The 20,847-nt window shown below is 43.5% G+C and overlaps 1 protein-coding gene across 1 annotated transcript; it reads left to right on the forward strand.

The window, feature by feature from the left end:
• Positions 1–11: 11 nt before the first annotated feature.
• TMEM169 (transmembrane protein 169) lies at positions 12–14,790 on the forward strand. The gene is made up of 3 exons (XM_075093121.1): positions 12–136; positions 12,142–12,576; positions 14,016–14,790. Exons 2-3 carry the CDS (start codon positions 12,273–12,275, stop codon positions 14,636–14,638), a joined length of 927 nt encoding a protein of 308 aa, XP_074949222.1. The 5' UTR covers positions 12–136; positions 12,142–12,272; the 3' UTR covers positions 14,639–14,790.
• The last annotated feature ends 6,057 nt before the right edge of the window (positions 14,791–20,847 follow it).

The raw sequence follows: 20,847 nt of genomic DNA on the forward strand, positions 1-20,847 counted from the left end.
CGCGCGGCCCCGCCCGCGCCGGGGCTCAGCGCCGGGGACGGTCAGCAGCAGCTGGTGGCGGTGACCAGGGCCCCGGCGAGCCGGGTCGCTCCGCCTTCCTACGGCACAGCGCAGCACCGGAGCCGGTGGGCGGCAGGTAAGGGTTATCTAAGGGCAGGTTATCCACGGGTCGGTAACGCACGGGTCTCTCCGTCCCCGTGGTGGAGAGACCGTTGGCCGCACCTGGGATGAGGGGTGGGTTCTTTAGGTAACGTCCTGGTGCTTCGGGGTCGCCTCTGCCTGCTGCAGCCAGGGGACAAACCCCCCTACCTCCCAGCCGTGGTCTCATCTGCTTCAAAGGGAAGGTTTTCTCGTATATTTGTGTACCGGTTTGGGTCACCTTCCACAAAGACCCGGGAAGACTCCCTCAGGAGCATGGGGAGCGGAGCCCCGGCCAGCAGAAGTCGGTGTAATGCTCTAAAGGTGTCATAAATGGCAGAGAAAGCTGCTGGTGTGCTCCTGCCAGGGACCCTCAGACGGAGAATCCTCTCCCGAGGTGTGGACTTTGTCGGGAAGAGGCCATGAAGGCTGAGGTGATATCATTTACCATGTCCCTAAGATAGCCATTTTGTGCTAAAATGCCTTCATGGTGGGTTTTTTCCGCTTAAATTCGCCCTCAATAAGCTCAGTATTAATTAATCAGATGACACAGGGACAACCAATGTTATTTTCCTTTCTATCCCACAGTGAAGTGACAGAGCATCTTTGTCCATTGCAGGTGATTTTAACCAGCGCTGATGTGCCCAGGAGTGTGTGTGCGCGTGTTCAGTATCTTTCCAGGCATCTCCTCTGTCCTTTTCAATAGAAGAGATGTTTGAAAGTGTATATCTCAATTTTGTCCTGGTATTTTTGCTTTAGGTGAGATAGCTAATGTAAGAAGAGAGTGAGAAAAAAAAATTTGAGAGTCACTTATAAGTAAAGTGAAAGAATCATTGAGTCTGTTTTGGTTTTCTCATTTGTTAAATGGTTTTATTTACTTTTCCCAAAAGATGTTCTAAGGTTTAATACTTTAAATCAGAGGCAATTGTAAGATAACATCTTTATCCTGAAGTTTAGTGTGTTTCAAAGGAAGCTATATATCCTCCTTTAAAGGGTAGGGAAGGGGAGTCACAGAGAAGTTAACGGTGTGTCCAGATTCATTCAGTAAAGGGTGACAAGACAGGAATGGACTTCTGCATGGTGACTTAGGCACGTGAGGCAACTGTTATACAACGCTGCCTTTTGGGTGGGTAATGTTTGCAAAATACTTTAATATTTTAAAGCACAGTATTACTTTCTGGAGGCAAAATGTGAAGCACCGTGTGTGACGCTGCAATAATTTTTTTTCCCCCCTTTTAATCATCTTTCACAACCTGGAGACTCCACAGATCCCAGTAACAGTCTCTGGCTGCCCTACATATTTTAGGCAGGCCATATCAGAGCAATCATTTATTAATCCCAGGGAGAAGCACTTACCTGTGCTAGTGAACTCATCTTCTAACCTGCCTGCCATCCCAACTGAGCTGCAGGCTACCAAGGAAAATCCAGCGGGCCTCTCCGCTCATATGACTTGCTTGATTTCAGTGTTGTTCCCAGAGAGCACTATGAAATGATTTTTCTTCCCTGTCAGGATAAATTGCTGGGTTTTTGGAATTTCCTCGATAGCCATAGAAGTGCCATAAATAAGGGGCTGAACGCGTGAGTTAAGGTTCTGTGAGTGATGGGTGGGAGGAGAAAGAGGGAAGGCATAAAGACTGGAGAGTAAGGAGGCAAGAAAAGGAGACATCCATTCCTTGGTATTCAGTGGAGGGTAGCCCCTCCTGGTACAAAATCTATCCACAAAGAACAGAGCTGAGATAACCAATGCTCGCAGATATTTTCAGCAAGACAATGGCTTCTATTCACTGTCATGTGGGTTGCCTTTGAACCAAGGATTCAAAGTGTACCTTTGTGTGAATTGATTTTACTCCAGTGGTTGAAATTTAAAATTATTTAAGCTGAAAAGAAGAAAATCTTATTAACTGAAATCGATTTTAGTCTTCTCCTATGCTTGTACTTTCTTATTCACAAAGGAATGTTCATTTCATTTTATTGGTAGCATTAAAACATGTTAGTCTGTCACTAAGTGCAACCATACTGGTAAATTCAGTAAGCAGAAGGCTTTTCTTACATATGTATTTTATTCTAGAAACTTAATGTTCAGATTCTTAATTTTTATGTGTTAGGAAATAGTGTCTGATTAGACAGCTGATTATTTATTTATTTATTTATTCAGTATGTGTCAGCCTGCTTTTGGAAGAAAATAAATCTGCATTTAAAGCCTCGGAGTCTTCATTTTCATTTTTGAAGTTAAAAACCATCTGATTTTTTTTCCTTGGTATATTTATCACTTAAAATATTAACCATTCAAAAATCAAAATGACATGTTTAGGAAAAAGAATTCATCAGTAGTTTTTTTTTTCCAGTTGTCAGCTCCTTCAGAGTTGTGGGATTAGCACGTCATTCTTCAACATCTACTTTTTTATTTATAGGTTGAAGAGGAAAACCTAGATTTCCTGTTTTTATAGCTCCCAGATTGGGTCTTGGCTTTGAATGAACTGGTTCAATTTGTTGAAATGAATAGGAAACTCTGCATTTTCAGAGAAGGCTACTTTTGTCAAAACCTGACTTAGCGCTTTGCCAGCCTATGGCTCAGCTATTCAGCTGATGACATCTGCCAGTCCAGTATGCTGCCGTGCTTTAAAAATCCTGGCAGCAATACTTACTGCATTAATAATTCCTTATAGCCTGCTGTCCTTCATGGGGTCTGTGCCCTCCCATAGCTCGTAATCCATGTTGGCAAGGGGGAAGGTCTCAGAGTTGTTAAATACCAACCTGATGTGAGGAAACAGATGGCTCTGAACAGGAGAAAAATCTCTATGGGATCCAAGCCCTGGGAGAGGTATCCCTGGGGACAGCAGTTTCACAAGGAGGTGAGAGCAGAGGAGATTTAATGAAAAGAATCTCAGTGCCAGAAATAAAACTTTAAGATCAAAGTCAATTTCTGACAGAGGGTTTCTGCTAGTTAGCCTTCAGAAAAAATTCAGGCTTGCACTCCAGCAGCCTCTGCTTTCCCAGAACCTTGCTCTTACAGACGTTGCAGGTTCATATCTTTCTTCTCCTGGAATACCAAACTGCATGAATTATAACAACAATAATTCTTTTTTGCCCCCCCCCCCTTACAAGAAATGCCTGGATTGAGCCAAAAACAAATGAAAACTGGTGTGAGTTTCTGTTCCCTTACCTCTCTGGTCCTTTCTGTGGGATTATGCAAAAGACCTCTTTGGAAATCCCTGCTACTTTCACCTCCTGCCTGTGCATTCTGTGCTGTGGCTGTTTTTCCTTTCATCATCTCTCTCCAGCAGGTGAGAACATTTCTGTTTCATGGCTTCTGGTTCCCATGTCAGAATGCCTCCTGGTCAGCCCCAGCTGATGATCAGGCTCTCAGGCTGAATCATCTCTTTGGGGACTTCCCCTCTGGAAAGGTACTTTGCTCTCAGTGGTATCTTGGGGTTTCAGTCTAATTAGGAGATAATCAGGATTTTGCAATCTTCCATCATTATCCCTAGGAATTTCATTACAGTGATTAAGAAAAATACAGGACATACCAAAGACAGATACCCCACTCAAAGCAGAGTTCGCAGTGATGCAAGGTGTAGAATATCAGCATCAAACTGCCTGAAACTGGTACATAGCTAGACTTTCTAAATAATTGCATAACCTGCTAATACCATACTAATTATACTGAAGCATTCACTTGTCTGCAATTGCAAATGCTGCATTTTTAATACCGTGGCATCATGGATCTGTATCTGCACTTGTATCCAATCGAGAGTCCCCTGAGCCAACTAATTCCTGCTGCTGGAGATACTGTCTAAATATCTTAGATTATATTTACTGTGCAATGCATTAAGCAATCCTGAATCTCTCCCAGGGGAATCTTCCAGTTCTCATGTCTGTGCAGTTTGGCTCTGTAGCAATTCCTGGGCCGTAGCTAGGTGTAACTTGGAGAAAGCTCTGAACTGAAGCCCCCAAATATCTTGCCCAAATAAAAAACACAGGATGTAGTTTGGTGTCAGTATTTTTCAGTTAATCCTTTCCAGACTGGATTTACAATTGACTGTGTTTTCCATTGGGCTGCATGGCTGCAACTTCTTGCTCGCTAATTGCAAGTATTTCTGTGTAGTCTGTCCTGATTTTGGCTGAGTAAAGCACTCAGGTGCTTGATCCTGCCAGGTCAGAGCAGGGCAGGAAAGGAGAGGAGACCAAGATGGTCAGGGATCTTCTGAGTAGAAAGGGAAGACAAAAGGGCCAGAGGTGCTAACACAGGTCCTAGTTTTTAGTTATTGTAAAGGTCAGGCAAGAGTCCAGCATGCATTAAAACATCCTGGCAGAACACTGCATGATTTCCTAAGGAAAGGAAATGGAGGTCTTGCAATCCTTCACTGAAATAACCACCTGCCAGCCAGGTCTCTAGCTAGCTAGGACTGTGGTGTCTTGGGTTAGCGTGAGTGCTTCACACCCACCACTGGTGCTTCATGGCTCTGCGGTTTGCAGTCATAGCAACTCCCAGTGTTTTTTACTTGCATAGGTGTGTGGGTATACACTGTGTAGAGTGTTTTCTCTGCAGTCTGGAAAGGGAAGTGAGGGGCTCAAAACTCACGTACTGCATGCTTGCTCCGTTGTTACTTTGTTCTAGGCATCTGCTTGGATGCTTCGAGGAAGCACATCACCAGTTTGACATGTGGAGCAAGCTCCTAGTGCATCTTCCAATCCTGTTTAATATAAAGGCTTCAGACTGGGGATGGATCAGGTATTATACCAATCAAAACAGATGCTAAACCTGATTCTAGCCTAAGGGTACTGCTGTTAAAGCAGGATTCTGGGCTAGAGTTGGTGGGACCCACTTGGTTCAACTGTTCCTATGGTACCATGTAATCCTGCAGTGACCTGGGGTAGGAATTACAATGGGTACCTGCTGTTTGACGGTGCAGGATGGCCTGCTTTGGCAAATGCAGGAGTGAGGGTTAGAGCAGGGGAACAGAAAGAGCATGTCTCCGCTTTATCGATGAGAATTTTTTTCCTCCAAGATTTAGGGACATCTATTAAGTTTATTCAAGATTCTTATCTAAACCACTTGGATTGCCCTTAGGATTTCAGACAGACCTCTGTTTCCAAGTCATTCTCCTTTTAAAGCTGTGGTTCTCTTTAAAAGGTAATGTGCATGTGCCATTCATTGACATCTTTAGCACAGTGTAATAAACCTAAAGAAACTGATCTCATCCCTGTGGAGGCAGTGGGAAGCTTTGAGTCCTTTGTCTCAATTTTTCTTTCTTCTGGCAGTTGGGACATAGAAGTGGGGATACGACAGAGAGACAGCACTTCAGGCTTTCACTCTAAAAAAAGGTAGAACAGTACAGTTTGGGGATTTTGAAAAAGTTGGTATGCAAGAAAATCAATTAGGCATTTCATTTAATATAAAATAAAAATGCGCATCTCTTCTTATATGCTATTTTCCAGCCTTCGGTAGTACTGATCTACACAGCAGTTATTATTCTGTGACATTTGGAAAAGTTACGGAACAGCAGAGGAAAATAAAAAGAACTGATTCATAAAACATACTCTGTAAAATGTCCTTGACTTTTAAAAAAATCCTTTGAAAATGTCATCCAGAAACAATTTAGTAATACTTTGGAAGGCCTCTCTTCACTAATTTTTTTTGTTGTTTTGGCTGTATCCATAGAATACTGTCAGCAAACATTTGGGTGTCTCATGGAAGGATGGCAGGGAGGACAAAGGGCCTGAGCCATACAGCTTGGCACCAGGACCCAGCGAGCCCTTAACCCACACCAAAGCAAGTCTAGTCTTGCTGCAGCTGCAACTTCAGTGGTGGTCATCCCGTGCTGGCTGACACACATCCAGCTCGCATTGCCAGTGGGATTGGTCCAGAAGCTGCTCAGCAGCATTAGTGTGGGGCAATGCTCGCAGGTTGGATATTAGGAAAAACTTCTTCACTGAAAGGGTTGTCAGGCATTGGAACAGGCTGCCCAGGGAGGTGGTTGAGTCTCCATCCCTGGAGGTATTTAAAAGAAGGGTAGACGTGGTGCTTGAGGATATGGTTTAGTGGTGGACTTGGCAGTGATAAGTTAGCGGTTGGACTCGATGATCTTAAGGGTCTTTTCCAACCTTAACGATTCTATGATTCTAATGCCACCTGGTGACAGGCAGAAGCCGTATGCCAGCGACAAACCGTAAGGACAGGGCAAACTTGAGTCTGTCAGTGCTTGCCTGCAGAGATTGTGTCACTTGCTCACTCCTCCCTTTGCTTTTAGCTTAAGCTTTTAGCACCCTCTGCTCCCAAGAGGAAGGCATAGGGCAGGGGGCCTCCATTAGCAAACACCCATGAAGTTTTTGGTGGCATGAGTCATCTTACTGTGTTATCCCCTCTGCTCTGATACTCAGTGCCATCATCTGCGTTTGGCAGTCCAGCTTGAGATGTGCTCCTGCTTGGATGCACACCCAGAGCATGGTCATTTTTCTTGTCTCTTTCTCCAAGAAGTGAAAGTTTCTTAAAGCTTGTGGATTAAGCAGGGAGGAAAAGACGGGTGTGATCTGTTAGTTTTGCTGTTTGCTTTCTCCTACCTTGCTGGGATAGCATAGGCAGATGTTTCTCTTTGTGCCTCTTGCTATTGTTATACAGATACTTAATGCAGCCTCAAAATTGGCCACTGCCATGAGGGGTAGTTTTTCTCCTCTTCCTTAGACATTCTTTCCTCTAGGAGTAGCTGCATGGCAAAGCTGATGACAGAATCTGTCTGGTTGAAAATCACATTTTGTTTTATTTTAAAATGCAAAAGGGTTATTTTCAGTGAGATAAATCCCTGTCAAGCTCACCGCAAGCTGCACAGATGCTAATACTGATAGGGAGGGGCTGTTCCTGCCTCACCTTCTAATGTGTCATTCATCCCAGCCTTGAGTATTTGCTAGATTCAAGGAACTGTGTGATCTAGTTTGAGCTATTTCACCATGAAATGGAGACAGCTGTCCTCTGTTTCAGCAGGCTCTGTGAAAGATCATGTGGAGTCATTTAGGCATTTAAAACAGATCCAAAGCTGTTGAGGGAGGCCTACTGTTTGGCCCTCTCCCAGCATAAGGTCTGAATTAAACGTGTCTTCTTGCATAGGTCTTGCCACATGCTTTTTTTTAGTGTCTGGGCTGTATGTCCTGCATTATACTAGTGTGTTTTGTCATAACGTGGTTGATTGGTGACAGACAGATCTGTCCTGAACAGCTGGATGCACCTGGTATCATCTATTTTTCATGTGTACAATCTGCCTGCAGATAACCCCTTTAAAAATACTAGGGATTGGAAATAATCCTTTGGGTAACATGCATCCTCAGAAACACACACATGCACGTGCACAAAATCAGAGGTAGGGTTGGGTGGAGAAGGGATTGGGGATGGGGAGGCTATGGAGTAAAAGGAGCAGGCAAAGGCGGATCTGCGGCTGGGGAGTCCTCCTCAAGGTGTGTCTCTGGGGTAGATTTCCCCTTATCTCTTCCCCATCCTGGGTAACTCACAGTGCTTTTAAAGCACAGGCTGTTTTTTGTTTCTGCAGATAACCCCTGCATGATGTGAGTGAAGACACAGTGCCAGTTGTTCTTATGTGTTGTACATTTTGTGTGACTATAAAAATAAAAAGTGATGCTCCTCACTGCTTACCGTCTACATTTTTTCCTGTCATGTCTGCTCTGAGCAGTCATAAAAATGTTACTTGTGCTGTAGCAGGGATTTAAGATCAGGGATTTTATTAGCTTGTGGGAATGTTCTTCCTTCCTGTCTGCATTCAAACTGGATAATTTCTCTCCTGTTAGCAGCAAGATCAAGCCCAAAACCAAAGGAAAAAACTTCCTCTGACCTAAATGGTGCGAGGCCAAGCTTTTAGGCTCCTTTTTTTGTGTGTCAAAGACTAATACTGTCATGGGAAGCGTAAGCAGCAGTAGCTTTCCTGCATAGTAACAGAAGACTGTGCTTCTAAAAATTCCTCTACAGAGTGTTTTTGCAGAGCTGCCTCCCCATGGTTCTCCATCTGTTTTCACACGGAGATTAATAACAAATTATTTGGCTAATAAACTGTTCCCTGCTATCTCTGCGATTTGATCATTTCTTTTCCTTCCCTCCCATGGACAATTATTAGATTCCTGTCTGCTCCTGTGCTTCCACATGGGAGACATCACTAATATCATATGCACAGCATACTTCAGCTCCACAGCAAGGCTTTTAAGGGGTGAAGATCTCGGTGTATGGCTGAAAGAGTTAGTGCTGTGGAGTACTGAGGGCTGATTAAAGAACAGGGAGAGGAAAAATAAGCTTTGTGTACACAACTGTGATTTCTGCAAGAGCTTGTTTTTTTATTTGCAGCTACGGAGAAAATATTCCCAGGAAAAATGAGTCTGGGGCATGAACCTGTTTGATTTACCAGCATCCCTAAGGGATGTGGGGCTGATGGTAGTGTTTTGAAGTGCTGTGTTCAGAAGGTCTGGACCAGGTGGCAGAGGGTATTCCAGCTGCTCTATTGGCAGAAACAGATGAGAAAAGAATAAACATCTACTGGGAAAACAGGCTTAAGATCAAGAGGGATCTTTGTGATCTTTCACTCTGACTGCTCCCTAGTACAAGCCCACATTAACACCTCTTATGGTCAAGTACTGGTGACCAAACTGCTGCAAAGATACCCAGTCCAGATTTGGAGGTTTCCAGTGACGGGACAACTCTCCACAGTCCTCCATGATGTATATATATCAAGTGCCACCTACCCACTTTGTTAAAACACCTACCTAACGTCTGCCCTGTATTTCTATTTTTCAGCTTTTTATCTTACTGCATCCTCCTCTGTGGGATCAAAGGGATCTTCTTCACCATGTTTTTGTTTCTGATGTAGACAGGCTGACATCAGATTTGACCTCCTTATGCCTTAAACAGAATAATCTGTGCTCCTTCACTTCCTTATCCTTGGGACTCTGATGCAGCCACAGCAACAGCGCTTCTTAGGGGCTTGCCCCCCATTGCCCATTACCTCCCCTCAGCTCAGGAGCAAGAGAAGAAACTGAGCTGCCACCACTTGATAACCCTGTTGTTGAGGTGTGTGTTTCCAGTCCTGGTGGTAACTCACAGTGGCAATAGCTTCCGTAGTGGCGGTGGAAACATCAGACATAGCAAAATAATTTAGGTATTATAGGCATCTTCTGGTCATTCACCAGCATCCTGCCTGCCCGGTGAGCACAAGAACTGGACACAGGTTTCCAGTAGCAATGCTATCTGTGCCAGATTCAAAACTAACATCACCTTGCCCCTCCTTGCATAGTCAAGGTTGACGTAGTCCTTTAGGCTTTGGCATCACAACGAGAACTGACATTAGCTTATCATCTACTGTGAGTTTAACCAAGGTCACAGCTGGATAAACTTCTAAGAAAAAAAAGCTCAACCACAAATCTTTGCCTATAGGTTTGGGTTATTTTTAAATGTTACTGGCAAGTCGTCCCCTTTTCAAGTCAGTAGAGACTGAGCATGGAACTACAGCCAGGAACTTCGGGAATCTAATCCCAAATCAACTTCCATGTCTCCAGACTTCTAGTAGATCATCCCGGCAGTGATGCTTTTGGCTTCTCTGTGGCTTGTTTTAGGATTTCATAGAGGCAAACCATGAAGTTTTATTTTTGATCCTCAGAGAAAAACGTTGGAACCTATTTTACCTCCTGGATGAATTTGCTACAAAGAATGAGATTGTTCCATAGAATAAATTTATTCCATGGACCCATAGAGGCATTTTTAAAATAACTGAACAAAAGCTTATGTGTAATTCCAATGAATGTGAAGGGATCTCGGAGTCCTGCCAATGTTAACATGTTAAGAGAAGAGCTTGCAATCTTTGAAGTCAGTGGATGGTTTGCTTTGGAGTTAGAAGGGGGAAGTAGAACGCAAAGCATTAGATTTCACTGTGAAGTTTCTTGCATATCCCATTTGTCTTCTAGATTATGGTATGTGAAAAACTGCCTATCTGCACGCTGCTTCCAAACAATGTAAAGGCCGCATTCCTCAGGTAGGCAAGATACAAGAACCGTATTGAGGAATTGCTTCTCATTAGCTCATTTATAGTTTTTTTGGGGGGTGGAGGTGATAAGATGTTTCTCCCAGAGACCCAAAGGGGGCAAAATTCCCTTCTTCTTCTTACTCCATTCTCTGTTGGGTTCAGACTTTGGGATGGGAGGAGAATGCACAGGCAGTGATCCCAGACGACCCACACACTGAACCATGCTTATTTGGTGCACCAGACTAGGGCATTCATCATCACTGCTCCTTGTCTTTCTTGATTCACTTGATCAAGGGTGGAATATTTAAATCAAGTTGCTTCTATGTAGTTCTCAAGTGCAACACTTGACAATGCAGCGAGCGGACAGTGTTTCCAGTAAATTCAGTGTTTTATAGAGCTGTTTTCCAGTATGTCTGCAAATTTAGGCATACATTTTTGCATGGCAGGTGTAAACTCAGATGGCAATCTAAACAGTCTGTTCCCAGCCATGCTGCAGAGCTAGCCGAGAGATTCCCTGCCCAGTGATTTAGAAGTAGTCCAATTTCTGGGGTATGCTGACTCTTGATTTTTTAAATTCCATTTTATGTGTCTTCTGATCAACAGGGAAGATGTATTTTCTGTAATGCAAAAAATAATCTGAATTGTTGAGTTCTTTAAAGCCACATAAAGCCAACCAGCCACAGTCTTAGGTGTTAAAATGATGCAATTAAAAGTTGTGGGCACGTGTGTATGAGTGTACAAGGCATAAATAGTCGATCTAAAGTCTGCAACAAATTTCAAAACAAACCAGCAAAATCTTGGATCTGTGGGAAGGCCAGGACCATACTGCCAAATCTAAAAATGCTCAACTTTTTTCTAGCATCTGTTCAAGTAAAACAGTTTCCCAGCATTGTGTGGGCTATAAATTATGATGACTGTTTCTTAGTTTCCTATTAAAGAAATGACTCAGGTGCTAGGTAGAAGCTTAATTACTGGTCATGTGTGAATATTTTAAATATAAACGTTCATGTAAATGTTCAACAGAGCTCTTCAGAGTTGTTAAAACATTATTCAGTGTATTCAGATTTGTACCTAAATACTTCATGAGTACTTGGTACTGTCAGTTACTTAAATGTTATGAAATCTGAGAACCATTAATCCTGCGTCTTCTGTGTTCATAGAGCAGGATTTTTCTGCCTCGATGCATGTTAAATATGTGGTTTTACTTAGGCAGCTTTCCTTGAATGAGGAGTAAAAAACTGAGCCCTTATATTTGTTAAAAAGATCTGGTAAGATTTGGGTTGTTTTCCCTGCACATTCAGAAGACCTTTCTGTGGTTTCCAATTCTCTCCCCAGTGAAGTCATCTTAATAGTGATTTTGCTTTAAATCTGCTGTGTATACTACATTTTTAAGGTCTGACAGCGCTACATAATGCTAAATTGGTAAGGTTTTGAAACATCATTCATTTTGACATCATTTGATTACTTTTTGTAATATCCTTGCAATGAGCAGTAGGTCAGAAGACACTCAAAATGAGAAAGGCTGGCACTGATATAGACATTGTAATGCAGGACGACCACAGTGTTCCTGCTGCAGTTGTCTCTAATGTAGGCCAGTCCCTTAAATCAGTCAACTTATTTTTGTCTATGGTTTCATTTCTTCATTCTCGTGCATGTGGACCAAAACTATTGTCTTCTGTTTGTTTCCAGCATTACAGAGGAATGCTAAAATGACCCAGTAAGCTGTGCTTGTTTAATCTTTTCTTATAAATGTTAATACTCTTTCCCTTTCCAATAGCTTTGGTTTGTTATATTTAAAATGGGAATCTGAGAATCAGGATTAGGTGATATTACAAAACATGTATCCAGGTAATAAAATTGATGTTCAAGACAGTAATAAGGATCTTCAGATGACATTTAAACCAGTTGGAAGTAACCCTTTATAGGAAAATTCTGGCAATTTTTTCTGGTTGGTTAAAAAGACACACTTTTTCAGCCTTCTTTCTCATTTTAGGCTGGGAATGGAGTGCATAGTTTGCATGTCAGCAGTGGGACACCTTACCAAAACAAAGCATCCATGGGACTGTTGTCTAATCAATGACTTCTAAGTGCAGGAGCTGCTAGATTGGAAACAAGTGCTACAAGATGCCAAGTGAGGTGCTTGAGAGCAGCAGTGGGATGGAGGAGACCATGCAGAAAGAGAGCAAGTCTGGAAGCCAGAGCCCTCACCACGGCTCCATGAGAAGGGCTGTGGCAACCAGTGTCACCTTTGATGGGGAAGCCACTATGGACCGGAGGAAAAAGAAGAAGAAAGAGTCCCGTCCTGAGTCAATAATAGTGTATCGGTCGGAGAATGAGAACAAGGTGGAAGAAGAACGGGTGGATGAAGAAGGAGGGGAGAGGAGCTCTGAGGAAGGCTCCAAGTTCCTGGGTCAGTCCATGGCAGATGGTATGTATTTCTGGGAACAACCACTCTCCGTAAACCTTTTTTTGATGCCAGCATGCACTGAGGTCAAATGGAAGTGACTGTGAGACCAACCCTCTCAAAGACTGCAGGCAAGGAGAGCTTGAGTTCATACATGAAAACGCTCTGAAATAAAAAGCATTACAAGCTGATTTGGTGTGCCTCCTGCAGTTTTTTGCTGAGGTTGGTTGTTGCTGCACTTTTAGTTTTAAATGTGTGTGCTGGTTGAGGTTGATACAGAAAAATGCTGCACATGCTTTAAGCCAATGATGCTGTGATGAAGGCCCTGTCCATGCCTAAAACAAATGCCTGTTAAGTAAAAGGATGGAAGCAGATGGATTTAGTGGTTCTACCTATGACAGGGAGTTTTACTCATCTAGGATTTGCTGTTGCCCTCTGTTTGCATATTCTCAGCACAGCTTCCTGTTTAAGAGTGATTATTTGGCAAGGTCATTGTGGGGCACCTGGGAGCCACTTTCACTTCTGATATCTGTCCTGGACACCTTTGCAGGGAACAATGTGGGAGACAGGTCCTATGGCTAATCCTCTTGTGAATCAGCAGTGCAGGCTGAGAGGGGGTTAAATGTGAATTCGTGCTCCTGGTCCATCAGCCATACCAGCCTCCCCCATGATCCCAACCCCTATCCTCATGGCTTATCTGCTGCCATCCTATCTTTGTGGGCCACTTCAAACTGCTCAGCCTCCTTTTAAAAGCCTCTCAAGACCTCCTTCCAAGCTAGTCAGTATTAAGACCAGGAAGAAGCATATTTTAGCCCAATAGAAGAATTTATGGCCAGTACCACTGCAGGGACCATCCTAAGCCAATGTCACTTGGAAGCTAAGGCAGTCCAAAGTGTGACTTTACCACACATCCCAACACTTTCCTGTTTGGTGCCTTTGTTGGTCCCTTAAAATGCAAATGTAATTATATGAGAGTTTGTAAGGATTTTCAAAACTTTGACAATTAACTTGCATTGAGATACAGTGCAAATGTAAAGTGAAATATTAACTAGTCAAGTATAATTCTGTGTGTGGATGTGCTTATTCCAGAATGAGACTCTTAGTTGTTTTTATCTAATTCACCCCAAGTGTCCATGCTGTTCAGGAATAAATCCATAGGGATACCAGAGAAAATAGGCATACCATTTTTCATTCAGTTACTCTTTCCCATATACTCCTGCAGCACTTCACATTTTGTCCCCAGTGCAGATGCCAGAGCCTTCTCCCATGTGATTTCTGTCATGTGGAATTCCTGTCTTCTCCCTCATTAGCTCTTCTTCCATTTTATTCTGTGATAATCTTCTTTATACTTCATTGCTTCTTGCATTCCATCTTTAGCTAACTCCATACACACTACCTGATTTACACAAAATACTCCATACAGAGAATAAATCTAATGTAGATGAGTTTATCTGTGTTCGTAGGTGTCTGGAACATGCCTTTAGACAGCCGATACGTCACCTTGACTGGAACAATCACCAGGGGAAAGAAGAAGGGTCAGATGGTGGACATCCATGTCACACTAACGGAGAAAGAGCTGCAGGAACTGGCTAAGTCAAAGGAACCTCCTAAAGAGGACCTACCTGAGAAGAAGAAGAAATGTGATGTTGGGCTGGACAGGGGGCCCCACATCGTCCTCTGGACCATCATCTGCCTCCCCATCATTTTTGTAGTGTCCTTCGTGGTTTCATTCTACTATGGAACCATTACATGGTACAACATCTTCTTGGTGTACAATGAAGAGAGGACCTTCTGGCACAAAATCACCTTTTGTCCCTTTTTGATCATCTTCTACCCAATTATAATTATGGTTGTGTCTTTTTCCCTAGGCCTGTACTCGGCTGTGGCCCAGGTAGCATGGTCCTTTGGGTACTGGTGGCATGCTGTTAGGGATATGGAGAAGGGCTTCTGTGGCTGGCTCTGCAGCAAGCTGGGTTTGGAAGATTGTTCTCCGTACAGCATTGTCGAGCTGCTAGATTCTGATAATATCTCAGGTAGTCTCTCTGGCAAGAGCTCTGCACAAGGGGTTGAGACCTCAGCAGTCTGAGCCTTTTTCCTGGCTGACTATTTTGGTCATATGTGAGTGGTTTTCACCTAGAAAATAACACGCTGATTTTTTTTATGTGTGTATATATATATATTTAAACACAAACTTAATGAATAAAATATTGGGCTGGGAGTGGCCTTTAAATGTCACAGAATGCAAGCGTGCTAGCTTCACATGGTCTGGATGGGGAGGTGCATGGCTCTCCAAGGATTTGTCATCTGTTTTAGCTAATTACAACTCCTGGGAATCCAGGTCTGTGGGGTTTGGGCTGTTTGTGGGGTGGCAGAGATATATGCTGAAAAGTCCACTTCTGTAAAGTTAGACTTTACTTTTAGGGAATGGGACATAACAGTGACCTGTCAATTCAGTGAAAAGAAGTCTCTACTCGGGGGATGACCTTCAGGAGCTAGGAAATCATTTAGAGGTGAAGGCTAAATTGCAAAATGTAATCTTCCTGCAGTTTTCCTAGAAAGGGTCCTCTTCCAGTCCTTCCAACAAGTGCAACAAACCTTCCAGGTAGGCTAACTGCTTAGACACTGTTGGAGTTTGAAAAACAGACCACTACGATAGTTGTGCCCAGCCTTTCACTGGGAGAGGACAGCACAGCCTCTGACAAAGGCACGTGAGCTCCACGCTGACCTGAAACACACCCACCACATGATGGAAGAATAGGGCTTTCTCTGTGGTGCAGTGCACAGGTCACCAGGCACCCTCAGGAGATGGTAGCTGCACAGATAGGTGCTTAGGACACACCTGCATTTGATATCTTGATAGGTCCACTGTTAGGAAGGAATGGACTGCAAGAGTCGTATGCAGTGTGCAGCTCAAACAGTTGCATTATAGGGGAAGAAACATCTGCTCTGAGGAAAGGTGATGAGTTTGCATGTGACTGCAACGCAAGTGTGGACTGGCGGCACCTGTATTTAGGGAAGTGGAGTGGAAGGTGCTTGGGATGGGATAGACTCACTGAAATAGTCATTCTTTTTTTCACATTGCTGTTATGGAAAAGCTGCTGGACCTTCCCTTTCAGAACAGGGGTGTCCCTAAGCCTGTCTTTTCGTGCCAGTGCAAACTGCATTGGTGTCTCAGCTCTGGAAATCTACATTCCCCATACGCTCCTGGTTAATTATATGGAAGAACAATGGATTAGACATCCTCCTCCCCTCGTGTCTCATTTTCATAATTGTTTACCCTCCTTTTGGGACTTTGTATGGCATCTTAGTGGGCTCCCACACCAGGCTGAGGTGGCCACAGTAGGCTGGAGAAATTTAAATTGTCTCTAAAAAAATGGCTAGCAGAAAAGTTATTTTTCTGGATTGACTCTTGTGGTTTTGGCCTGAGGAGGATATGATGAAAATAAAAGAAAGGTATAATGGACTGGAATGGGGACTTAGTTACACATCTGAAACATGTGATTTTCTGAGTGCTCTAGTTCAGCTGGTGCTGCTAGAAAGTCTGGCTCAGCCCCAACCCAGAGGAGCCCACCATTTGCATGCGTGTAGGTAGATAATTTGTAGTGTGCAGTCAGTCAGGCTGCACAGTCACTCATGTCTGTATAGGTGTTTCACTTCCCCAGTCTCCCTACCAGAAGGGGAGCTGCTCTAGTTTTAGAATGGCGAAGAGAAGCATTCAGAAGATGGATTTCACAGCAACTAATGCTTCGTGTTGCATTTCAGGGATAGGGTTAAGACTACTGACTGGCTGTCCTGGTTAGGACATCTGGGAACCTGTGATGTATAGAAAAGTCCATCAACGCTCCAGGCCTGACACTGAGAAATAAGTAAAGTCCCTGCTGCATCCTTGGTCCAACTCTCTGGAAGGTCCAGCCAAAGCAGCCTTTTAGCGCTGGCTTGAGGATTAACAGTGAGTAGTGTACAAGCCAAATATCCAGAGCAGGCTTGGCCCCACACTTTACAGGAACAGCCAGGCTGTGTTTGCTGCTTCCTGATGCACAGCTTTCAGTTTTTACTGGCTAAGTCTTTAAAGGCAATGACCAACTTCCAGGAAACAGGAAAAAAAAAAAAGACCCCAACCTGTGAGGGAATGGCAGGTAATTCAGTGGGGTTCAAAGAGGCTGACATATGCCCAGGACTGGTTCAAGCAGTGAAATGCCTTTCACAGGGCTGTTTCAATCAGGAAGCTTGATATGCCTCTGAATTAACAGAAGCTGAGAATAGGTCATAGAATTATAGAATCATAGAATAGTTTGTGTTGGAAGGGACCTTTAAAGGTCATCTATTCCAGCCACCCTGTAGTGAGCAGGGACATCTTTAACTAGCTCAGGTTGCTCAGACACCCATCCAACCTGGCCTTGAAAGTTTCTAGGGATGGGGCATCTACTACCTCTCTGGGCAACCTGTTCTAGCATTTCACAACCCTCACTGTAAAAAATTTTCTTCCTTATATCTAGCCTAAATCTACCCTCCTTTAGTTTAAAACCGTTACCCCTTGTCCTATGGCAACAGGCCCTGCTAAAAAGTCATGCCAGTCCTGGCAGTCTGCAGTGACCCAGCGCAGCCAGTCTGCTTAATACTCCTCCACATGGAAATCACAGGCTCCCACATGGCTGAAGGGTGGGAAGAAGTGATGCTTAATAAGCATTAATGGGAAGGAAGGCCTGCTGGCAAGTGTTCTCACGCTTTGCCTAGAGGGACACTGCTGGCATGAAAGGGTTGGATTGTCTATCTTGGCCCCAACATGCAGCGAACAAGTGGGTTTGGGGGAAGGATGGCTGGCAAGTGTGCATTGCTGCAGAGGGAGAAAACCCAATTCAGCCATCCCTGCCAAACAGCAGCTGTTCAAGGCTAGACGAATGGGGTCAGTAGCACAAAGAGCCTTCACTTACAGAGGCCTCGAATGATAAATACTAGCTCGTTACAGAATACAGCCATGTGAAATGTCTGCTGGGCTGCAGGATTTGCTTTCAGAATTGCAAACAGCCTGCCAGAGCGGAGACAAAACCAGATCTGTGCCTCTTACTGCTATGTAAACACAAAGGAGCATCAGAGAAATCGTATTACGCTCCCTCTGCCATGGCAGCTATGCTTCTGGGTTTGGAAGCCACCTTTTTGGGGATATACTGAAACACTCCATCATGTGTTTTCTACTTCTTTACACTTAACCAAGCTTGCCTGTGCTCCTGCCGAAGTCAGGGTGTTCTGCCATTGATTTTGGTGGGGGCTAGTTTAAGCTTGGGGTTAGTTCTGGTGCTATTTGTAAAAGTTTTATTCAAACTTTTCTCAAAACAATTGTGGATAGCTTTCTCTCTTGCCCATATCCCCCAAAGCGGTTTGCCTGCTGCAAAATATATAATCATAATCACTTGTTGTAATAGAAAAAAGCACAAATTTTTGTCTTGTTCTACCCTTGCTTTCAGAAACTCTTGAGTAATTTCTGCTTATGTGCCACTGTCAAATTGCAGGGAATTCCAGTTATTCTGATTGTCGAGTGTGTTTCTGGCTGCTCTAGTCTGGATGGTTTTTTTTTAAGTAAAGATAATGTGTGTTTGCTGATTATTATTTTTAATTGCATCCCCTTTTCCCATCCTTGCTGGCCTGGGTGGAGAATAAAGATGTACGTGGCTTTAGAAGAGTGTTGCTCTCATGCTTCTGCTTGACTTTGTGTTAAAAACAGTGCTGTGGGATGGACACAGTCATTCTATGCTGATAACTGATTACAAGTCATTGTCTTTGAAGACTCACTTTAAAGTGTGTCTGAAATGGGTCTAAGTTTTACCTCTTGTTAACCCCTGTCCCTGTGCAGAACTGTTGTATCTCTGGGCTCTAGGTTTCTTTTTTTTTTTTTTTTTTTTTTTTTACTTCATAGCACTCAAATGAAAACTTTTTGGTTTAATTTCACTCAGTGGGTATCTCTTTGGCTTTAGCCCCAAGGATCTGTAGGGAGGGACACGCTTCCATACCAAAATAGGAAGTACATTTAACTCTACAAGTATGGCCTGTTTGCTGTGACTTGGAGCTGCTATTTACAGCTGTGCTGGGAAGATTTCTTACAGCACTTAAGTACTCCAGACACGGTTCTGTTACAAGTCAAAGGAGAATCCACCAATACAGTTCTTCAAGGTGTCTCAAGATTAAATGACACCCTTGGTGTTCTCCCACATGGTCTTACTACAGTCCTACCTTCCGGCTAGCACAGGGCAGACGCTTATTTGCATTTTCTTTCTTCTAAGGAGATGTGTATCTTTGGAAAACCCAAATGAAATTCCTAGCTGAGGGCTAGCACAGCTTTAGTGTAACAGCTCTTCAAGCTGAAAGGCTACCTTTGGGTGATTTCCTCAGACAGGCAGTGTGATGTCCAACACAACAGCTGGAAATACCAGGAGGGTGCTCTTGACGTGATGCCTGCTGCAAACATTGCCAAGGGAACAGGATTCCCTGCATGGCGGATGTACACCGAGGACGTCCCACTTCTGGTCAAGAACCTGGTGAAGGACACTCGGCTTCCTGGTGTGGCAGGGTGGGATGGAGGTAGTGGGCCCAGAGAATTAGATCATTAGCCTTTGCAGTTCTCACCTTTGAGGTACAAGGTAATCATTTTATAAGATAATGGTTAGCACTGGGAGACTCTCCTATTGAAGACCTTTGCATCAGGCAAACACACCCATAATGACTGCACCGTGTATTTTACCAGGAGGAGAGAAGGTGCTAATTCTGCCTGCTGACTTAACCCATTCCACTTGGTTTCTCTGAGAACTGAAACAGTCACAGCATGAACTGTGCTTTTAACCACAATTAGTCTCTTGAATTTACCCTTCTAATCCCTTAGGCCAGTGCTTTGAATCCTGAGGCTGGGATCCTGTAATTCCTCACTCTGAGACTATCAGCAGGGGCCGCTCCATGGATCCATGTGGCCACCTTATCCACCCGTGGATACCTTTTCCAACACTACAACCACTAGTTAAGAAAAGCCACTCCAGTCTGCTCTTGCACAATGAAGCATGCAATCACACTAGTGTTAAAGAGACAAAATAAGGATGCACAGCCCACGTTCCTGCCCTGCGATGGACACAATTTTGCTCAAAACTTATGCAAGCCCTTTTTGTCCAGTGAATTACCTGTGGGATCAGTCTCCTTCCTGCTTCTTCCTAAAGGCTTGTTGATATGGAGGCAGTTAGATTAACACAGACTCATTTCTGAGTAGATTAGTCCAACCAGATTTATCCCCTGTCTGGAAATGGGAACTCACAAAAAAGAGAGAGAGGCTGAAGCAAATCCAGAGTTTTCTAAATACCACTACCCATAAAAGTGGGTGAATCCATTTGGAAACACAACTTTTCAATTAATTTGATGAATTAGAAGGAACATCATGTTTACTTATCTTAACTACTAAAGCATGATTTCTCTTCCAACAGGCAGCCACTTAATGATGAGAGGGGGTTTGTGGTTGTGTGTTTAATAACAGGGTAAATTGCCCTGGGGTTCAAAAAGCCCCCTAAGCATCCTTTCATGTAAATGGGTAACGTGTGGCTGCATTTGAACAGGCAGCCCTGAGAAGCAAGGCTCGAGGAGCTCTCGTGGATCCTCTTTGGTCATCCAGTTCCTTTAACTTTTAGTCTCCCTTAATTTCTTGTCATTACATGGTAGCTGAAGTCTGTCAGAAAGTGTTAAAATAAAGAGAACACTTGAGTCAGGCCAACAATGCATTTGTCCCTGTGTTAAATAAATGCCCTTGCTTTTGTTAGCTAAAACATAAAACCTTTCCCCAAAAAACAGAGCAGCTAAAATCTGTTATGCTTTACCTCCATTGAAATTAGGTATGCCATGGACAAATGTGACCTGGAGCGCTCTAAGATACAAAGTTTCTGCCCAGGTGTGATCTCTCTGTCTTAGGGCTCCTTTTCCCAACCACTTCTTTAAGCCAGAAATTTAACTTCACAAGACAAAACAGATAACTAGTGAACTTGATAGTATGTTCTTCCTGGCAAATAGGATAGAAACCCACCTCCCAGGCAACATGTTCCCTTGGGGCTTGGTGTATTGCAAATTTCTCCATCAGTAATGTATATTAAGACCAATATTTAAAGGTGCCTCTGACTATCTTCACATGTACGCCAAATTCTTTCTGCTCCTTCACTGATAAGGTAGGTGAATCTATATCTACTACAAAATAACAGCAAACCAGCTCATTGTGATACAACACAAGTGTACCTCAATTTATTATAGCCTGGTTATCTGAATCACCTGCACTTG

The sequence above is a fragment of the Phalacrocorax aristotelis genome, chromosome 5, assembly GCF_949628215.1.
Source record: "Phalacrocorax aristotelis chromosome 5, bGulAri2.1, whole genome shotgun sequence".
NCBI lineage: Eukaryota > Metazoa > Chordata > Aves > Suliformes > Phalacrocoracidae > Phalacrocorax > Phalacrocorax aristotelis.

What these genes read in the sequence shown, in the direction of transcription:
- TMEM169 (XM_075093121.1), top strand. Translation starts at nt 12,273, where the DNA reads ATGCCAAGTGAGGTGCTTGAGAGCAGCAGTGGGATGGAGGAGACCATG. An exon ending in GGGTCAGTCCATGGCAGATG is followed by an intron (nt 12,577 to 14,015) that starts GTATGTATTTCT and finishes CTGTGTTCGTAG; the next exon opens with GTGTCTGGAACATGCCTTTA.